General features: G+C 33.6%; 2 protein-coding genes across 5 annotated transcripts; one reads left to right on the forward strand and one right to left on the reverse strand.

Annotated features, from left to right (window-relative positions):
- Positions 1-7,980: 7,980 nt before the first annotated feature.
- On the reverse strand, positions 7,981-15,002 carry LOC115962219 (protein root UVB sensitive 2, chloroplastic-like). 4 transcript variants are annotated; one of them, XM_031081116.1, is made up of 11 exons: positions 14,935-15,002; positions 14,726-14,820; positions 13,046-13,180; positions 12,845-12,933; positions 12,664-12,748; positions 11,566-11,625; positions 11,383-11,476; positions 11,105-11,202; positions 10,484-10,663; positions 9,247-9,369; positions 7,981-8,925 (listed from the first exon to the last, which is right to left on the reverse strand). In XM_031081116.1, exons 1-11 carry the CDS (start codon positions 14,945-14,947, stop codon positions 8,500-8,502), a joined length of 1,398 nt encoding a protein of 465 aa, XP_030936976.1. In that variant the 5' UTR covers positions 14,948-15,002; the 3' UTR covers positions 7,981-8,499. The 4 variants fall into 4 exon arrangements, with proteins under 4 accessions (XP_030936976.1, XP_030936975.1, XP_030936977.1 ...); XM_031081115.1 differs by having other exon boundaries at positions 13,046-13,183; XM_031081117.1 differs by lacking the exons at positions 14,726-14,820; positions 14,935-15,002 and having other exon boundaries at positions 13,046-13,192.
- A 4,386-nt stretch (positions 15,003-19,388) lies between these two features.
- LOC115961921 (receptor-like protein 9DC3) lies at positions 19,389-20,162 on the forward strand. The gene has a single exon (XM_031080818.1). The coding sequence runs from the start codon at positions 19,389-19,391 to the stop codon at positions 20,160-20,162; it is 774 nt and encodes a 257-aa protein (XP_030936678.1).
- The last annotated feature ends 224 nt before the right edge of the window (positions 20,163-20,386 follow it).

Consider the following 20,386-nt stretch of genomic DNA (forward strand, 5'->3'; position numbering starts at 1 on the left):
GTTTACCGTAGCACCCTTTCCTACTACAGTGTGGGTGCCTTTTCTCTCTCTATCCTTCATGGCATGCACCTAGTGGTTTTAGCTCAGTTTTGCCCCTTTAAGTGGTATGTCATCCCAGTAGGACACTTCCCCCAAAAGAGCCCTAGCAGGAACCTTAAAATAGGTTTTCCCCTCTCCCCATCGCCAGACCATGCCCTCTTACCTCTGACCCATGACCTCACCCTGTCCTGTATTGGCTGGGTACAGGCTGGTGAGGTCTAAGCCTTGCATGTGCCTCTCTTCCATATATGTCCAAAATCTGCCTATTGCTCATGCATCTGCCGTGGTTGGTTTGCACAGTCTGCCATCCATTCTTGACCATTTTCTGGTTTTCCTTTTTTATGGCTTGCCCTATTCGGGGCTGGGCCTTGCTTGTTGGTGGGCTTTGCTTTTTCTTGCTACTATCTCCTGTCATACCACTCTATCATTCCTACTGCAAAGTTGTTTTGTTTCAATCTGGCTGGGCCCCTCTGGGCCTGCCGTTTATTCTTCCCCTAATGGCCTAGCAGGACCATTGGTTCTTGTGTTACATTACTAACGGGCTCCTGTGTCCCATTTGTTTTCTCTTGGGCATCTTAGGCCCGTTTGCTTTCCTTGGGCTTCCTTGGCCATTTTCCTAACTTCGCATTACCATGGGCTTTTATTGAATTCTTTGGGCTTCCCCGACCCAATTACGTTATTCCTCATCCTTGGGGTTCATGGGCTTGCCATCAACCCCTTACTTTCTTTGCTTTCATTATTTTGGGTCTGCCGCGGCCCATTCTCACTTTTCCACATCATATACTGCCCATGGTTTGCTTTTTCTCTCTTTCCGGGCTCCTTTAAGCCCATTTACCCCTTCAAAACTCATTTGTTTATCGCATGGGCCTATGATCCATTATTCCTGCCACTTGGGCTTAATGGGTTTTCTATCCGTTTGCCAACTCCTTTTTGTCCGTGCTGTTGGGATTCTCCCTTCCACTTGGGCTTCCAAAATAGCCATCAACATTTATTAACCTCCTTTTAGACCAAAAAAATTTTATTAGCCTCCTTTCCAGATTTTTCTTCTCTTAGACGTCTCCCCCAATTCTTTGGCTACAATTTAGAATTTAATTTATTCATTTTACATAATTTTTTTTTTAAATTTGTTTGGGAATCAAAGAACTTACCTAATTTGATAAAATTAGGGGTCTTCCACAATTTGGAATTTTGGAGGTAGTTGCCTAATTTGGCTAAGGCAAGAGCTGGTTGTGCATATTAGGTGTATCACATGGAATCACACCCATTTGAATCTACCACTAAAGTTACTTTTTTGTCCACTAATAACAATCTATAACAACTTGCCACTTAAGATTTTGGGTAAATTACAAATTTGGCCCTTATCCTTTACACTATATTTCAATTTGGTCCCTAACGTTTCAAATGTGTCAATTTGACCCCCTACTGTGATATCTTGGATGAAAATTGCTGACATGGCAAACGACCAAAATAAAATTTTAATTTATTCTCACATTAGGAAGCTAATTTTTTATTTTAGTCATTAGACACGTCATTAATTTTCATCTAAAAAATAACGGCAGTGACTAAATTATCACAGTACTGAAAGGTTAGGGATCAAATTAACACAATTGAAAGGATATGAATCAAATTGAAATATAATATATAGGATAGGGACCAGAAACGTAGTTTGTTGTAAAAAAATTTATGTAAATATTGTGAATGTAGTATTTCTCTATTTCAAATCAATTATTCCTTACATAAATTTTAGAAAAATGACCTTAAATTTTCATTATATATAAATAATTAATACTGGAAAATAAATTCATTTATCCTATTGAAGGGAGCTAAGGAAGCTACAGATATGTTTGGTAACTGTTATTCTCTTTATTTTCTGTTTCCAAAAATAATTTTCTGTTTTTGAGACTAAAAATCTTGTTTGGGAACCCAAAATGAATTGAAAATAAAAACTGTTCCCAAAACTCAATTTGTGAAGGAAACTGAAAACATGCAAAATGTTGTTTTCAGTTTCTAATTTTCAAAAGTCAATGAAAACACACATTTAATTTAATGAATCTATCTCATTTAATTAGTTAGCATTAGAGTTCAAATCCTAGTAACAACATATTTTAGTATTTTCTTATTTTTTCTTCAAAAAACTATCTTTTTAATTTCAACTAACCAAACATGTTTTTGATTTCAAAAAAAAAAAAAAAAATTTCTTTATATTCCCAAAAACAAGTTTTTGAAAATAGAAAACAAAAACTGTTACTAAACATAACCTAAATGGTTAATATTGATATAACTATAAATATGAAAATATTACTTTTAGCAAATTCAGATATAATTAATTATTTTGACTAATTAAAATGTACATATGGTTTTTATATTCTTCATTGCATGTGCCATTAAATTGGCCTTTCCTTTTTGTTGTTTTTATTTGGCCACTCAAAATTTATAGCATAGGAGTAGGACCATACTGAATAAAATTAGTTTGTACCCAAATCCCTCAAGTCCAACAAAACGTAAAAAAAAAAAAAAAGAAGGATATTGTTGATATTCTACAAGTTGTTCATATTGGGTTCTGCCCTTCTTTGCCAAAATGTCTGCCTAAAAGTATGTTTCACGGTATGCATGCATGACATGAAACCACCCTCCATGGCCTGCACATTTAATTCTCTGCAATCCAAAACAAGAGTAGCCAAAGCAACAAGATAGTGACTTAGTGAGTGACAAGAGGAGGTTTGTAAAGAAACAATAAACCTAGAGTCTGATTCTTAAAGTTTAGAGAAATGCCCCTCAACAATCTACCATTCTTAGGTTTCCTACAACACTACCAACGGTAATTAGTTTAAGAAAGGCTGAGTCAAGACTCAAGAGGAAGCCATGCAATACAATGTTCTGTACCGGGTAGAGGTGATCATGAAGGAAAAGGATCATCTCCATTTCAAGTCCTGTCTATTTCATCTATTTTATAGATTAAATTAAATTTTATAAATTTAAAGATGTATATATCATTAAATTTAAAAGATGGTTTGTGGGACAATCTTAATTTTCTTGCTAAACATAGATGAAGATAATGATGATGTTCCATGGCATTGGAATGAAGCCACCACAAAAGATGAATTTTTTTTTTTTTTTTTAAAAGAAAAGGCGAAAGAAAAAATGGTGAGGGGTAAGTAAGGGTAAGGAATAAGGATGCCAAAATAAGTTGGGCCCAATGACAGTCCTGAAGACCCATGTTGATTAATTGGCCATTGGCGGTCAAGTAATAATTAAGTTCAATGCAAAACTAAAATGGAAGGAGAATTTTTTTTTTTTTTTTGCCTCGTAAAAGAGAGGAGGCAATGTCACTGAATTACAAAGTCTTTAACGATGAGTGAGTTACAAAATTGAGTCTCTATATTTTAGAGCATCCTAAGAACTCATGGGCCATGATATTGTGACATACATACCTGTCTAACAAATCGTTAAACATAAACATTGAAAAGAATTGTTGCATGAGAGCCGCCTTCCTCTTTCTATATACCTATCATCTTCTTGCGACAACGGTTTACAATCATTAATTATCTATTACCTAAGTTTTAGGAAATTTAAAATTCTAATCCAACTAGAATTATGTTATAATAAAAAAATTTCATATAATTTGTGGATTCTAATTAACTCAACTAATAAAGTTATTTGTCGTCAAATAAAATATTTGAGATTCAAACTCTACCTATATCAAAAACTAATTATTATCTTCACCTGATGATAGAGAGCATGATGTTGGGAAAGCCGAAGAAATTAAGTTGTGAAGACAAAGATGATGTTGATTAATTGGTGAGGAGTAATATGGAATAAGGAATAAGGAAACAAAAAAATGGCGAGTAGTAACTAATAAGGATGCCCAAATTAGCTGGGCCCAATGATAGCCCTAAAGACCTGTGTTGATTAATTGGTCATTTGAGTAATAAGTTCAATGCATAACTAAAATGGCTTTACTGCTTTTCTCAGTGAGCCCAACAATAATGGGCTATACCAAGGTAGGGCTGAGTCGTTAACCTTTGCACCAAGATTGTGCATTTGTGCTTATATTGCCCAGTTTAGTTGCTTTTTTTTTTTTTTCACATCCTATTCAATTTCCAACTTGCAATGTTTTCTTCTTCTTCTTCTTTTGTGTGCACAGTGTATGTCTTTCATGTTCATACGAAACAAGTATTTGCTACAAAAATAAATTATTATAATTATTTGTTGTGTTATTATGGGTTTGCATGACAAGAATTAGATTCAGTACTTTTGTGCATTAGACTTGTTAAAACATTGACACATGACAATTATTTAATACTAAATTCTACATATAATTTTTTTTTTTTATAAATTAAATTAATAGTTGTATTTTTCATAATTTGATAATTACAATAATGGGAGAATAAGATTTATTTCCAGTAAGAGGGAGAAAAAATGACATAAATTCTCTTAACCATTGTATTTGGCATAACTTTCCAAATGAATTTTATTGGTTGGCAACTTTGAATTTCCCTAAGCATTAAAATATATATATATATATATATGAAAAACCAATTTACAAAAAAAATAAAATTTAGGAAAAAATAAAACCTTAGAATAAAACGGGAGGCTAAGCCTGGGAGTTATAGGAGGCTTCCTACATGTACTGAGGAGAGACGAAAGCAATTTCTTCAATCTCCGTGGTTTAGGGGGTTTGCTTTGCGCCCATAGTTTTAGAAGCCTATGGTTTTGGACAACGCACCGACCGTATTCCAATAATAATCTCTCATTTAATAACACATGAAAACAAAGCAAAGCAAAGAAGATATTATAGAAATTGATGTTAATTAATAAATTAATCTTAAAAAGTGCAAATTAAAGAAAAGCACTCAACCATCACTTTGAAATCCCAATTAAATTACAATATATAATCTCTCTCTCACTTTCTCTCTGTATGTGTTTTGTCTTATATACGACCATTCTGTTCATGTTAAGCTTAGCTGTGTTCCTTTACAAAAATTGACATAACTTAGTTTACTTTCTAATGTAGTGCTAAGTCGAAGACAAGGCACAGTCCAACAGAAGAATATCCACTCTATATGAAAACTATGCTTATATGTAAATACAAGACAGCTTTAAGAATAGTAATAAACAATACTTACGTTTGCTAATTTATGTTTTGATGATTCATTATGAAGTTTGATAATTGATAAGTGTAATATAATATTCATTTTAATATAGATTAGAGAACACACTTTGGGTAAGTACTGTCCCTTTTTTAATTTATTGTTTATTTAGGGTCAGTTCTTAATTAACCATTATTTAAACTTTTGTAGGAAATTTTTTTATATAGCAAAACTAAAACTAAAAAAAGGTAAATTGTGCTTTGGGGGCACTAAACTTTATTGCTTGGGTGTGTACAGTCTAGTGAAGCTCAAATATAAACCTCTTCAACAAAGTCTCCGTTAAGGAATATATTCTTAACATCCATATGAAAAAAGAAAAAGAAAAATGAAGATAAACAAGACAACAACAATAGCAATTGTAGTCTACACTACTTTAGAGAACTAAAATAATCTACAATCGAGTTTTGAAATATTCAGTGATTAAAATTGTAATCTACACTCTTTTAGAGAACTAAAATAATTAAGTATCAAATCTGAACTAAAGTTCTCAATAATTTCATTTTTAATGTAGACAACTAAATTGTCTACAAAAACTCCTCCTTGGAGATTCATAGGACGCGCTTTGGGAATTGAAGTTTCAGTTGTAGAATTCAAAGGTAATTCTTGTTGATATGTTTTCTTTTAAAAACTATATCAATAGTTCTAAACCTAAACTGTGAAAACTAAATTATAATAAGGGTAAATAATATATTGAATTAATAACACTATTTTGAGTGAAATCAAACATGAACAAGAATTAAGAATTATATTTTTTCGTAAACAAAAGGAAGTCAATTAAAAATATAACGATAAAAGATTAAAAGAATTTTGGGAAAAGAAAGCGATAATTAGGAAGAATTTTACATATTCCTACCATGGCTTAACATGGGATGTCTTTCTCTCTCAATAACTCTTTGGAGGGTGATTACCTCAAATTTAGTCAAAATTCATGCAATTCCCATGCCTTTTCATTTAATTCTCATCCATTCCCAGTAAGAACCATCTGAAAGTTTACTATTCTGAACATCCATATCAAGAAATTACAATGATAAACAAGACAGCTACAATAACAATTGTAGTCTACACTCTTTTAGAGAAGTAAAATAATCTACAATCGACTTTTGAAATATTCAATGATTAAAATTGTAGTCTTCGCTCTTTTAGAGAACTAAAATAATCAAGTATCAAAGTTGAACTAAAGTTCTCAATATTTTTATTTTTAATATAAACAACTAAATATATTGTCCAGAACTTAATAATTCATTGGAGAGTGATTGTTATGAATATAGTCAAATCTCATGCAATTCTTATTCATTTCCATACACTTTGCATTGGGTTCTTAACAAGTGGTATCAAATACATCAATGTTAAGATGGGAGACTATGATCTACGAGAAATATTGAAAGAATTACAGTAAATGATGAACGAAGTTTCAAAGAAGGTCAAGTTGTTTTCCGAATCTCATAAGGCCATGAAAGAACTCTCAAAATTGGAGGATACTAAAGCCTCAACCGAAAAAAAAGAGCTATCAAGTCTTGAATCAATGGAAACTAAAGTACAAACAAAGCCACAAGAGCCAGTAGCTATTGGCCTGGAACAAGAACACACTGTAGGTATTGAAGTTACTGTGATTGAGCACATAGACTTTCTTGGGCTAGAGCACGTTGAAGAGTGTCATGAGTTGTCAAACCTAAGATTCAGCTAGTAAACACCCAATGTGGAATTCAACATATGTCCACATACACACCTAAATAATCCTATTTGGGGTATCAAAATTTCCCCAACATAAATTCCTAACGTCTTTATCAGGGCTCATAATTTCCTCCACTTAAATTCACGACATCCTCATCAGGGCCTACATTGTGGTAGAGTGTCCTTGAGCTACTTGGCGTTATTAGGTTTGCTCCGATACCATTTGTAATTACCCGAACAAAGTGTTAGCGACATCTGCACTTATATCCCCAAAAGGACTAGTCAAGTTGCAATTAGAACTCCTTACAATCACTTAAAAACCCAAGAATCATCCAGTAAACACCCAATGTGGGACTCAACCCATTCCACAATGCACACTCAAACTCTAACTACAGAGTAATAAAAAATTAATGATATGTTTTCTCTTTTCTTGGATGAATAAGATTTCCTTTGGTATGCTAATTGACTTGGCATGTTTCATATCATCGTATTCAAGTTAATGTAGAACTTCTTTAAAAGAAAAATAACAAATTTTCATTTCTTTTTGTTAAATTTTATGTCTAAACCATAATATTTGATTATTTATATGAAATGAACCTTGATTTGGTTACTACTAATTCATCAAGGTATGCATTTATTTTATCAAATTAATTTTTATTTGGTTAGGCCTCAACTAAGGGAAATTATTGTGTACTCCCGGAGTATCATAAATACGTATTCTCTCCTCTCATGAGTCCCACTAATTAAATTCATAGTAGGACCCACCATCATGTGAGATGAGAAAGTACGCATTTATGATACTCCGAGAGTACCTAATAATTTTTCCTCAACTAAACCAAGTTTAAATTCCTAAATTAAACACTTACCCTGATGAATAAATGTCACATGACATCCAGTTAGCATAAGTGCTCTTTTTTTCTTTTTTGGCCACCTCCGATTTTTTATTCACCGCTTATTAGCAATAATCTTTTTAACACAAAAACAAAATATTAAAAACTAAAATGACGCTTAAAAAAAAAAAAAAAATTTATGTAGGGATGAAGGAATTTGAATTCTAAATATTCTCATTAGAAACACCTGAATGTGTAAGTTGAGCTTCAAAGCTTTTGGCAAAATGAAATATTTAAAAGGATAAAGAATTTTGATATATAGGACCAATGTGAAAATTAAACCTTTTTTAATATAAATCAATGTCCAGAGCAAAACAGGTTAAAAGTCTTCCACCCAAAACCCCCAGCTGCTTGGTTGAGTATTACGTTAAACAAGACCAGATCTTCTTGTCCTACGTCTCTGAAACGTACATGCGGTGGCGTGCGAAAGACAAGGAAGCAACACGCCAACACGACCTGCCGTATATGTCAAAATGACATGTCCTGTACTCTTCAAAGTTTGCCATTAGTAAGGTAGCCAAATAAAAGCCAGAATGGCCTGCGTTTATTCCCTGCAAAAGTAGAATTTCAAAGCACTTTTTCTTTTTTGACATAAAGTACAATCTCCTCGCAAGTTTCAACTTCCAAGTGATCCCTACCTCCCTAAACACTACTATAGTCCCACTTTGGAGAGTCCAAAACCCCAATCCCTGTAATCAAAGAATTTCTATATCTTGAATCAAGTAAAGGACTATTGAAATAACATAATACTACCAGGCAAACCGGCTTCCTGTACCATCAAGAAAACGATCAGTATGCCATCCTTTGGCCTGCAGTTCAGACAAAAATGGAGAGAACATATCATTCATCTTGTCATAAGCCTCTTGCAGGGCTCTAGCACTTGGCACATGAGAGGACTTCTCAATCTGTGCAGCATATGCAGCAACTAGCCACCCCCTCAATGCATCTTCACCAGTAGCATTGTTTTCCAATACCATGTCAACCCATTTACTTCCAGGATATAGCAGAAACTTCTCCTCTGGGAATATTTCTTTCAATTCCCGAAGTTTTGAAGGCTTCACAACCTTGCGCAGAGCCCTTCCCACTTTAACATTTCCAGCATCTTCTATTAGCCGCCCAGTAAATAGGAGATCTTCTCCATACCTTAGATCAGCAGGGCTTGAAATATTTCCTGCCTGGTTGGATTTCAATCAAAAGATATATTAGATGGTGACATTTTAGTATATGGGCAAAACCTAGATATAATTATTTATTATACCTTAAGTTCACCAGTCAAATGCAACCGTGTGATTACATTGACCAATGCAACACAAACAGTATCATCTTTCCCTGTGCACAATTAAATTCAACCATATGTTACATTGGTCAATGCAACCACATAGTTGGATTTAATTTGAGAACCTGAAATACATCACTATCGGAACTGTACCTAAATTTTACCCTTTCATATAGAGAGATACATATATCTATTTTGCATATGGTAGTTCAAAATAAACCTTTAGAAAATCAGCCACAATCATTGCAGTTCTCTGGGGATTCAATGTGTTGACAGGAGTTGCTCGCATTTCTTCAACAACACTGTATACATGTAAGACAGAGAGGACAGGCCCAACAACCAACTGAAAGAAACTGTAAATAATTAGGAGTTCAGAACCACCAAAGACAAGATTCCTATGAAAATAAGATGACTTGTTGCAGTTCCAAAAAGAAAATAGATTAACAGAAAAATTTTCTGATTCGTGTGAACTATTAATCCTCTAACTGGACTACATAAATCGCATCCACCATGCTTTAAAACTTGAAAAAATATTAACTCGTTCAAGCACCTCTAGATGGCCTAATGTTCAACCTGATCATAAATTTAATACCATATCATATCTTTTTTTAATAATTTTATATCTTGATTCTGAAAAGATATTCATACTCTGTTTCACTTCTACAAAGATCTAGGCTTAAGTCAAAATTTTAAGTATAAAAACTTAATATTTATTGTCAAGAGGCCAAGAACTAGTAAATAGTGCTGCTACCGAGACTCACCAAAATTAACTTATACTTTAGAAAAACTAAAGGGGGGGGGGGGGGGGGGGGGGGGGTGGAGGCAAAATCAGCTATTTTAGCAGTGCTCTAGATACAATGGTTAGACTGACAACTTCTCAACCGGCTTCTCATTACCTTCTGATTTGTCATGACTTTACTAGATGACTTTTAGGACTCCTACGGCTACGAGTTTAATTTATTTACTTTTTATATTTTTTGGATAAACCACATTATAAAGTAGAGCATGTGACATGAGAACCATTTTTGTAGCTTACTCATTCAGATAGGTTACGGGCCATTGACCACAGATAGCAGTGAGACCATCAGTGAATTATAGGCATTAAAAATAAAAGTGTAAAAAAGTAGCGTTCAAATTACTAAGTATCATGTAATCCTCTCTATGTTCTCTAAATCCACGTTGTTGTTGCTATTGACGCTTTCAATTTTTTTTGTTTTTGGTAAGGAAACATTTTACCTGTTGATTCTGTATTTGGATTAAGCATACAATTAATTAACTTGATATCAACCCTCCCAGGTTTTCCATTAACAGATACCAATAAGTCAGAAATTTTTTCATTACATGATATGCTAGATTAGAAAGAATAACTAGTAGGACCCACTTATATCAATAAAATTAAATATAATAATCCCACTGTTCTGAAATTTAGGAAACAAGGCATTCATAAGAGACTGTACCTTTCCTTGCATTGACGAACAAACAGTAGATGCTAGAAATATTCCTGCTCCTAATCCAACTACTTTGAAAACAGTAGAGATGGCCTCCCCTTTTGCAAAGAGATCACTAAGATTGCCTTCTTTGGCAAATGAAGAATATATTGGCAATCTTGTTGCTCTAGCTGCAACAACTGCCATTCCCTGTAAACTCAAGGTAGAGAGAGAGATTCAATATGGAATTCATTTTTTGATTAGTTAGTTAAACACACCCAGTGGGGATTAAACCCACGACCGCACCCTCCACCCATTATTGTGAAAGGAGAAATTGTTATTTGAGCAGTACTTCCACTAATTATGGATAGGGGTGTGTGTGTTGGAGGGAGAGGGGAAGGGGGGGGGGGGGGGGGAGATGATTTAAGGTCCGCTAGAAGTTCCTCTATAATTTTCATTCAGATATAGATGGTTATAGTCAAAACAATAACATAACTTCAGATGGCAGTAGAAAATTATAAATTGAAAAATATATATATAAATTAATTAATTAATTAATTAATTTAAATAAGATATTGTGTACTTTTGAATAGTAAATAAGATATTACATATTATATAATATATTATGATTTATGAAAGACATTATCATACCTTTGCAAAATTGCCTAGGCCTGCAACTTCAAGAAAAAGATGTGGGCACATGGGAGAAAGAACTTCCAAGCCTGTACCCAAGTCATAAAGCACATCAGCTGCAAGATGGAAGGCTCATTCCAGTTAGGCACCTCATAATAGTAAAATACTTACCAAAAGCTTCATATAATGCAACTATAATGCACTTTCATCATAAAGAGAAAAGAGCATATACAATACCAACCCCCCCCCCCCCAAAAAAAAGGAAAAACCAGTGTTCTAGAGCCAAAGATGTCAACCCAGAATCCTCCAACTTTTAGGCTCAGAGTCCATTCTAGCTCCCAAGTTACTACAGATGAGCTTCCCTACATGCTGCATCCCATCCTTTAAAATCTGCATGCCAACAAAAGGAACAGAAAAATCTCAACAAGAATGCAGTCAGGACTAGACATCCACAATTAACAAACACAATGAGAACTTACCCAACTTACGGCAGTTGCTTGTGCAGGTGTGGGTCGCAAACCTGCAGCAAACAGCAGTGACTGCAAAGTAGTAAGCATATAAAACAAATAGCATAAATAAATGGCAGTAACATGTTTTTCAATTCATGTGTGTATTTTTAAAATAAAAATAAAATCAAGCATGAATATAGTTCGTCTATAAATCAAATAATCTATTCCAACTTATTAAATTAAACACAAAAAGCCCTTCTCTCAGTGCCCAAGAAATAGATTTACATTCATGCATTAGAAATAAATAAAGATCTTTGTTCCTGAACTTTATACATATTGTAATTTAAATTTTGTTATAGTATATATTTGGCCTCTAAAGTTTATAGTATTTTCCACTCTCATCCAAATTAAGTTTTTATTTGTAAGAAATGTATTAAAAAAAAAAACTAATGACTTGACACAAACATTCTCAACATTTTCCACGACATTGATTTTTATGACATCATGAATATAGCTTATCATCTACAGATCAAGTAATCTATTCCAAAAAAAAAAAAAAACCATCACTCACTCTCATTCATTGATCTTAAGCTTTATATATATAAATATATATTGTAAATTTTGAATTTTCCTAGAGCATACATTTGGCCTCACAAGTAGTCATTGAGTTTTAATGTGATCAATGTAGGGTCTGTTTGGATTGAACTTATTTTTGCTAAAACTGAAAACTGAAGACACTGTAGCAAAATAATTTTTAAATGTGTAAATAGTGTCGTGGGACCCATGAACAATGTGTGAACAGTGTTTTTGTCCTTTGCACAGTAAAATCATGTGATATTACTGTTCATGCGCAGGGGAAAAAAAAAAAAAGTCTGAAAACACAAAACATATACACCACATTCAGTTGAATCCAAATGGGTACGTAGTCACAAAATCAGATGACTTGACATGAATCTTCTCAACATTTGCCATGTCATCAATTTCTACGACAGCATGATCATCAGTTTGGAGGAAACGACTAAATTACACAAAATCAAAAAAAGGAATTCAAACATTTTAGAATCTAAAGGCCAAATTGCAATATAGTATAGAAATGTAAGTTTACTACGTATGAGTATTAAAACAGACCTGAGTTGATAACACAGAGAGTGCTGCACTGGTCATGTGTTGCAACGCCCGAAACTGCGTGTATCTAAGGTAACCTTCACTAACACTGTCACAAAGTATTTACTACATTTTAGATTTTTATTAATATATACATATATATATATATATATATGTGTGAGTAAATAGTGAAAATTTATATAACCTGTAGGGATATCCAGAGGGGAAAAATTTGCTCAAAAAGGAGTCAACAGTTCTATGAATTACTGATCTAGAATCATCCAGAAGCTTCATCTACAATTATTAATAATAAAATAAACCCTAAAATCAATTTTTTTTTTTTTTTTAAAAGAGTGATTAAAAGGAAATAGAAATTTGATATAGAAAAAGAAATGAAAGAACTAACGGAGAGTTGACCGTCCGGGTGGAAATGGAAGCGGCGAGAGACAGAGTCGGAGATTTCGATCCAGTACAGTGGTGGGTTGTCGGGGGGTTTGACTTTGACTTGCTCCTTGTCCTTGGTTTGGATTTTTATCTTATCCTGCTTTTGCATCCAAATTATTTCATGTTAGAAATATACTTACACAATGAATATGAATATGAATAAGAAAATATACACTAATGAAAGAATTTTGTACGGAAATTGGGAAAAGAGAGTTTATGAGCAGCAAGTTCGTGATAGACAGGATGATTCGAAGATTGGAAATATCAGTACTATAAGGTTGAATTTAATCATCCATATGTTGGCTTTATTCCGTGCCAAATTTGCTTGTAATTCAGCATGTGAAACCCCGTATTTAGGTGGGAATAATGTAAGGGTTATGTGTGAGAGAGTGAAGAAACTCAAGTTGTATGCATTCAAGAGGAGTCTCGCAATTGGATCTCGTGACTGGCAAGTCGCCAAAGTGCCGCAGGAAACTGCAGGGTCACAACAGCAAGAGCACTACAGGACAAAAAGTATAGTTTGGCCTGGCAGTCAACTCGCGACTCATTCCAGTCATGAGGCTGAGTCACTAGAATGCCCTGTTTTACTGAAAACTGACTTTTCACATTCCTCTTATACCCTACTATAAATACCCTTATACCCATGAAATGTATTGTGCTGAAAAGGGAGCCTATTGAGAGAAAAACCCTAAGAAAGGTTTCTACAACACACCCACCTTATTAGAGAGAGTTACTCATTCTTAGAAAGAAATCTTTGTAGTCTCTTCTCCTTCCCTCTCCCATTGTTATACCCATTGAGAGGAGATTTGTACCCAAACACTACCCACACCCATTCAAAGTGTTGAGAGTGTTTTTGAAACTTGGGAAGCATTGGAAGATGCCAAGGATGGCAGATGCAATATGGAGCTTATTGCATGATCCGAAAAGCTAGAGAAGACAAGGTTAGGCGTAACCTTGTTGGAGCAAGAAGCTTCAAGAGTTTGGGTGCATCGGATAAACAAGGAAACAAACTGCCACAAATTCATTCATGTTTGAGTGATGTCTCGTTTTAACTATTACAGTATTCACTCAAGAAAGCATAGTTGTACCAATTTCAAACAACCATTTATCACTCATTTAAAAATCCCAATTGGGTCAATTTTGTGTCCATTTTTAAGTGCTAGATATCTACTTTCCAATGAAACAAGTTTCACTCAAATAACACAACCACCCAAATGAGACACTTTTGATGATTTGGCACTAGGATTTACCAACACATTATTGAAACCGAATACATGTACACATTCACAGTTAACACAAAATCATATACAAATTTGAACAAAGGATGCTATGTTACATGCAACACAAATCGGAAAAAGTACAACAGCAACTAATCCAGATAACTAAACAGAACTTGATAAAAGATAAGTGGGTCCAAAATTCCAAATGTTAACACATATTTTTGCATTGGTTTAAGAATAGCACCAATCCTTTCATGTTCACATTCAGTTCCCATTTGCACTATAACCCCCTTTTGCATTTTTTTCAAAAACCCATAATTTCAATATACTGTTACTCATCCCAAAAAAAAAAAAAAAAAACCATTATTAATAATTGCTAAATTAAATTCCTGAACAAGTAATAGAAAAATAGGAAAATTTACCTGTTTCTCGATGATTCGAAGCTCTTCGTGGAGCTTGGCTCTCCTGCCCAGAAGAGAAGTGAGCATTGCCGATGGGTTCAACGAGGCTTTTTGCCCTGAAATTTTCATAATTCAATTCAAAAAAATTCGACATTTTTTTAAAAAATAATTCAAATTCATATCTACGAAGGAATTAGTAGTATAAACAAACACAATTATCCAACGGCTACCTTCGGATTCCATTTTCGCGCGAAAATTTTGACAGTGAAAAAAAAAAAAAAAAAAACCCTAATTTCTCTGCTAGGGCACACACGAGAGGGTGAGGGAGGGGTTGATTTTTAAATTTGGGGGGTAAAGTTGGATTAGTTCCTCTACGGGCGTTTTCTCTTTCGAGTTACGTGAAATTGCCAATCATGTTCCGCCATGTCATCATGAATTTTTTGGGCCCTTTTTACAGCCCAATATAGAAATATGGGCCAGATTGTAAATGATAAACGACGTCGTCGCCATTATCCTTATATATTTTTTTCCTGGCCTTCGCAATAGTGTAAAGTAATAATGAAATTGTTATTACGAATTGGTTGCGCGGCGACACTGTGAGTGAGACCCGCTTCACTTTTTGGAAGGAAAATTTTATTTTTTCTTTTTGAGAAACAAGGTCATTTAGAAATATGCGGATGCGTACTATTCTCTCGACCTCAAGTACATGTAGTTTATATATAGGATATGTTTGAATATTGTTTATTTTGTTGAAAACTGAAAAAACGGTAGTAAAATAATTTTAAACATGTGAATAGTATCGTGGAACCCATTTTTAATGAAAATTTTGTTGAAAAAAGAGGTTTGTGGGTCCTGTAAATAATGCATGGAACCCGCTGGAAATACCAAAATCCTATTGAAACGCGCTTCCCCAAAAAAAAAAAAAAAAAGGAAAACGTAGACGCAGGATAGTACTTAAACTGAAAAAATTGTAGCAAAATAATTTGTAAATGTGTGAATAATGTCGTGAGACCCATTTTAATGAAAGTTTTGTTGGAAAAAAAGTTTGTGAATCCTATAAACAATGCATGGAATCCATTGAAAAAACCAAAATCCTGTTGAAACACGCTTCCAAAAAAAAAAAAAAAAACACAGACACAGGATAGTGCTTTTCAACATTATCCAAACGCATACTTTTTTTTTGAGAAGCGCGTTTCAGCAAAGCCAATGCACTTCTAGTGGGTCCCATGCACTATTCATGGGACCCACAAACCTCTTTTTTCATCAAAACTTTCACTAAAAATAGGTCTTACGGCACTATTCGCACATTTAACAATTATTTTACTACAGTATTTTCAGTTTTTAATTTTCAGCAAAATAAGCAGTATCCAAACACACCCATAGTCTACGTATGTGTTTGGATTGCATTTCTGGTGTTGCGTTTGTGTTTTCCTTCTTCTTTTTTCTTTATTGAGAAGTGCATTTCACGTGGGATTTTGTCAGTTAGTGGGTCCCGTGCATTTTGTCAGTTAGTGGGTCCCGTGCACTGTGCACGGGACCCACTACCTCTTTTATCAATAAAATTTTCACTAGAATGTGTCTGTCAGTGGGTCTCGTGCACTGTTCACAGGACCCACAAATCTCTTTTTTCAACAAAATTTTCATTAAAAATGGGTCTCACGGCACTATTCACACATTTAAAAATTATTTTGTTACAATATTTTCAGTTTTCAGTAAAATAAACGATATCCAAATACACCCATAGTCTACGTATGCATTTGGATTGCGTTTCTGGTGTTGCATTTGCGTTTTCCTTTTTCTTTTCTTTTTTTTATTAAGAAGCTCATTTCATGTGGGATTTTGTCTATCAGTGGGTCCTGTGCACTGTGCACGAAACCTACTACCCCTTTGACCAGCAAATTTTTCACTGGAATGTGTTTGTTAGTGGGTCCTGTGCACTATTTACAGGACTCACAAATCTCTTTTTTATCAAAACTTGCATTAAAAATGGGTCCCACGGTACTATTCACACGTTTAAAAATTATTTTGTTACAATATTTTCAATTTTTAGTTTTCAATTTTCAGCAAAATAAGCAGTATTCTAACACAGCCATAGTCTACGTATGCGTTTGGATTGCGTTTCTGGTGCTGCGTTTGCGTTTTCCTTTTTTTTTTTTTTTTTTTATTGAGAAGCACATTTCATGTGGGATTTTGCCTATCAGTGGGTCCCGTTCACTGTGCACGGGACCCACTACCTCTTTGACCAGCAAAATTTTCACTAGAATGTGTTTGTCAGTGGGTCACGTGCACTGTTCACAGACTCACAAATCTCTTTTTTCAACAAAACTTTCATTAAAAAATGGTCCCACGGTACTATTCACATATTAAAAATTATTTTGCTACAGTATTTTCAGTTTTTAACAAAATAAGCGGTATCCAAACGAACCCTTAGTACCCGTTTGGGTACTGATGAAAAGCCAGCTTATTGCGTGTGTGTTTCCTTTTTTTTTTTTTTTTAATCTGCGCATTTTTGTGGCTATTGGCTTTTCCAGTAGGTCCCGTGTACTGTTCACGGAACCCACAAACCTCTTTTTTCAACAAAATTTTCATTAAAAATGGGTCCTACGGCACTTTTCACACATTTAAAAATTATTTTGCTACAGTATTTTCAGTTTTCAGTTTTAATCAAAATAAGTGGTATCCAAACGCACTTTACATCTCATATATATATCAGGTAATTATATGAAGAAATTCTTTGACAGTAATCGTAAGACATTTCGAATTTAAATCCCATAGATATAATAAGGGTTTAAGAATCAATAACTCAACTCTTTAAAGTTTCTGGATGACTCGATCGACTCTCGATTCTTGTTCGATCGATCAAAAGGAATTCTCGATCGATCAAAAAATTGAAGAAATTCATCACAAAGTCTCGGAATGACTCGATTAATTCTCGATTCCTCGAAGGGAATTCTCGATCGGTCGAAACTCATGAAACTGAAACTTTTTCAAATTTTTTTGGCAAATGTTTTTGACGTTTCACTTCAACAAAACATAGTTTCTTGATCATATCAAAATGAGATTGAGATCAAAACTGAATTTCATTGATGCTATAGACTTAAAGTTCAATCTAACGTACTTAATATCAAACTTAAACAACATCATAACATCAATATCCGTTTTTATCAAACAATAATTTCAATAACCATGCAGAAAATTGATTGTAGAATCTTCTAACATCATGAAATTACTATCTTTGATTCCAAAACTCACAAAACATGTTAAACAAATTCGAAATTGAATACTGACTTTGATACCAATTGTAGGAAAAATATAACTTGAATCACATACAAAACATACGCAATGGAAAATTAATGGATTTACTTCATTTGCAATTGATAACATGTACTATGTAAATTTCAGAATTTAAGAACAAGAGAGCGTACCTTGATGTGGTAAAATTCAAAACCAAAGATTAGAAGTACTTGGAAACATCTTTAATCTTCACTAATTTCACTTATGTCTAAGAAGTGTGGTCTCTCAATCAATTTATATGTATGTGTTCAAGGGAGAATAAGAGAGTGGCTTACATTCACATACACACCATATTCATACATTACAAAATTCTGTATATTTCTCTTCTTATATATAACTGATTATCTAATTGGGCTAGCCTTTTGGGCCATTCCAATTGGACTTTAGTATGTGGTTTGGAGTGGGACCAAAAGGGACAAATAAGACACTAGTTCCAATGGGTTTTGGGCCTTTCTATCAACTCTTGACAAGTCAAAAATTATCATTGATTATATTTAATACCACTATATAAATATAATTATACTCTAGACCTTATTAATAAATTATATACCAAGACTTTATTATATATTCAACCATTTCATTAAAATATTCGTAGTAATACAAAGTCATGAATGTTGACTGCCACTTTGAAGATTACTACATCTTAATCCTTGAGTACCTAGTTTAATCCTTTAAGTTATTCATCATATATTTATGAAATTTAATTTCATAAATATATACTTTGTAACTTCTTACTAAAGTGATTAGGCCTAACACTCTGAATAACTAAATCCATTAAACTTATCTCAAAAGAATATTTTATATCTCTATTAAAAGATTATGAATTCCATATTGAGAATATATGATCCTTTAACATTAAATGTGTCTGTCCAACATACTGAGGTTTTGATCATGACTTTAGATCTCACTCTTGATATATCAAAGCAACCTACACTTCATGATCAGGTTCATTATTCTCTTAGGATTAAGAGTTTATGTAAATAGAATTCGTAAGATTTATTATTCATTTGACAGTCATTAGTAGAATAATAAATCTCACAGCAGTCCAGTTCAATATATCTTAACACTTAAAACATATCAACATATCAACTAGAAGTCTCCACTTCCATGATCAAGACAAATTATCTTAGTTGATATGTTATAGTTTTCGCAGATGAAATACCCAATTTCATCATCAACTACAAACTAAAATTTTGAGTTTACAAAGAACTTGTGATTTATATATTCTGTGACTAAATTACATAAATCATATACTATGCATCTCATGGACTATATAATAATGTCCAAATATTCATGTTACCATTATTTTAGATAATAATAAAACAACTCTATTAATCACAACATAATATCATACAAAATGTCATACATAACATTATATAATAGGATTTAAATGGCACATATCCTAACATTGAAAGCTCTAACAACCAATGAATATGAAGATAATCCAAAATATATTAGGGAAAACTTTTACCATGGCTTGCCTGGGGAGTATGTCATGGAAAATTATTTGTTTCTTCAGTACCAAGACTCGGTCATAATAGCAATGAAGGGGAATATACTACCACTAAAGAAAATCTTAACCATCTTCTCTATCATTGATCTATCGAGGAACATGTTTTATGGAAAAATTCTAGAAGTACTTGAAATGTTGAAGTTTCTTCGAGTGCTCAAATTTTCCCATAATAGACTAAATGGACATATTCCATCATTGTTGGCAAATTTGTCAGTGCTTGAATCCTTAGACCTTTCTTCAAATATGCTTACTAGAGAAATTCCTACGCAATTGACAAGTTTGACATTTTTGGCTATGTTAAATCTTTCACAAAACTTGCTTGCGGGACCTATACCTCAAGGAAAACAATTTGATACATTTCAAAATGCCTCATATGATGGGAATTTGGGATTTTGTGAATTTTCATTGTCAATGAAACGTAGCACTGATGAGACACCATCACCACCACCGCTGCCATCAATATTTGAAGAAGACAATGATTCAATGTTTGCAAGTGGATTTGGTTGGAAGAGTGTGTTAATGGGCTACGGATGTGGATTGGTCATTGGAATGGCTATGGGATATATTGTGTTTAAAATAAGAAAACCTCACTGGCTTGTAAGGTTCGTTGAAGCCTTGAAGGAGGTGAAATGGAAAGATAAGACAGCCTAACAATCAAAGACTTAGGTGAAGAAAACCATTTACTGTGCTAAGGTCCTGTCTCCTTTGTGATCAAGGATATAGAGGTACGATCTTATAGAACGGATCTTGTTCAAGTAAGGTCGTCATTTGCTATGCTAAGGTGAGCTTGACAAGCTTCTGTTTAGATTAATACTGTACTATGGTTTTGTATAAACTTGTCTTAGAAGTAGCAACAATATAAATCATTTGTTGTA

Source organism: Quercus lobata, chromosome 9, assembly GCF_001633185.2.
Source record: "Quercus lobata isolate SW786 chromosome 9, ValleyOak3.0 Primary Assembly, whole genome shotgun sequence".
NCBI lineage: Eukaryota > Viridiplantae > Streptophyta > Magnoliopsida > Fagales > Fagaceae > Quercus > Quercus lobata.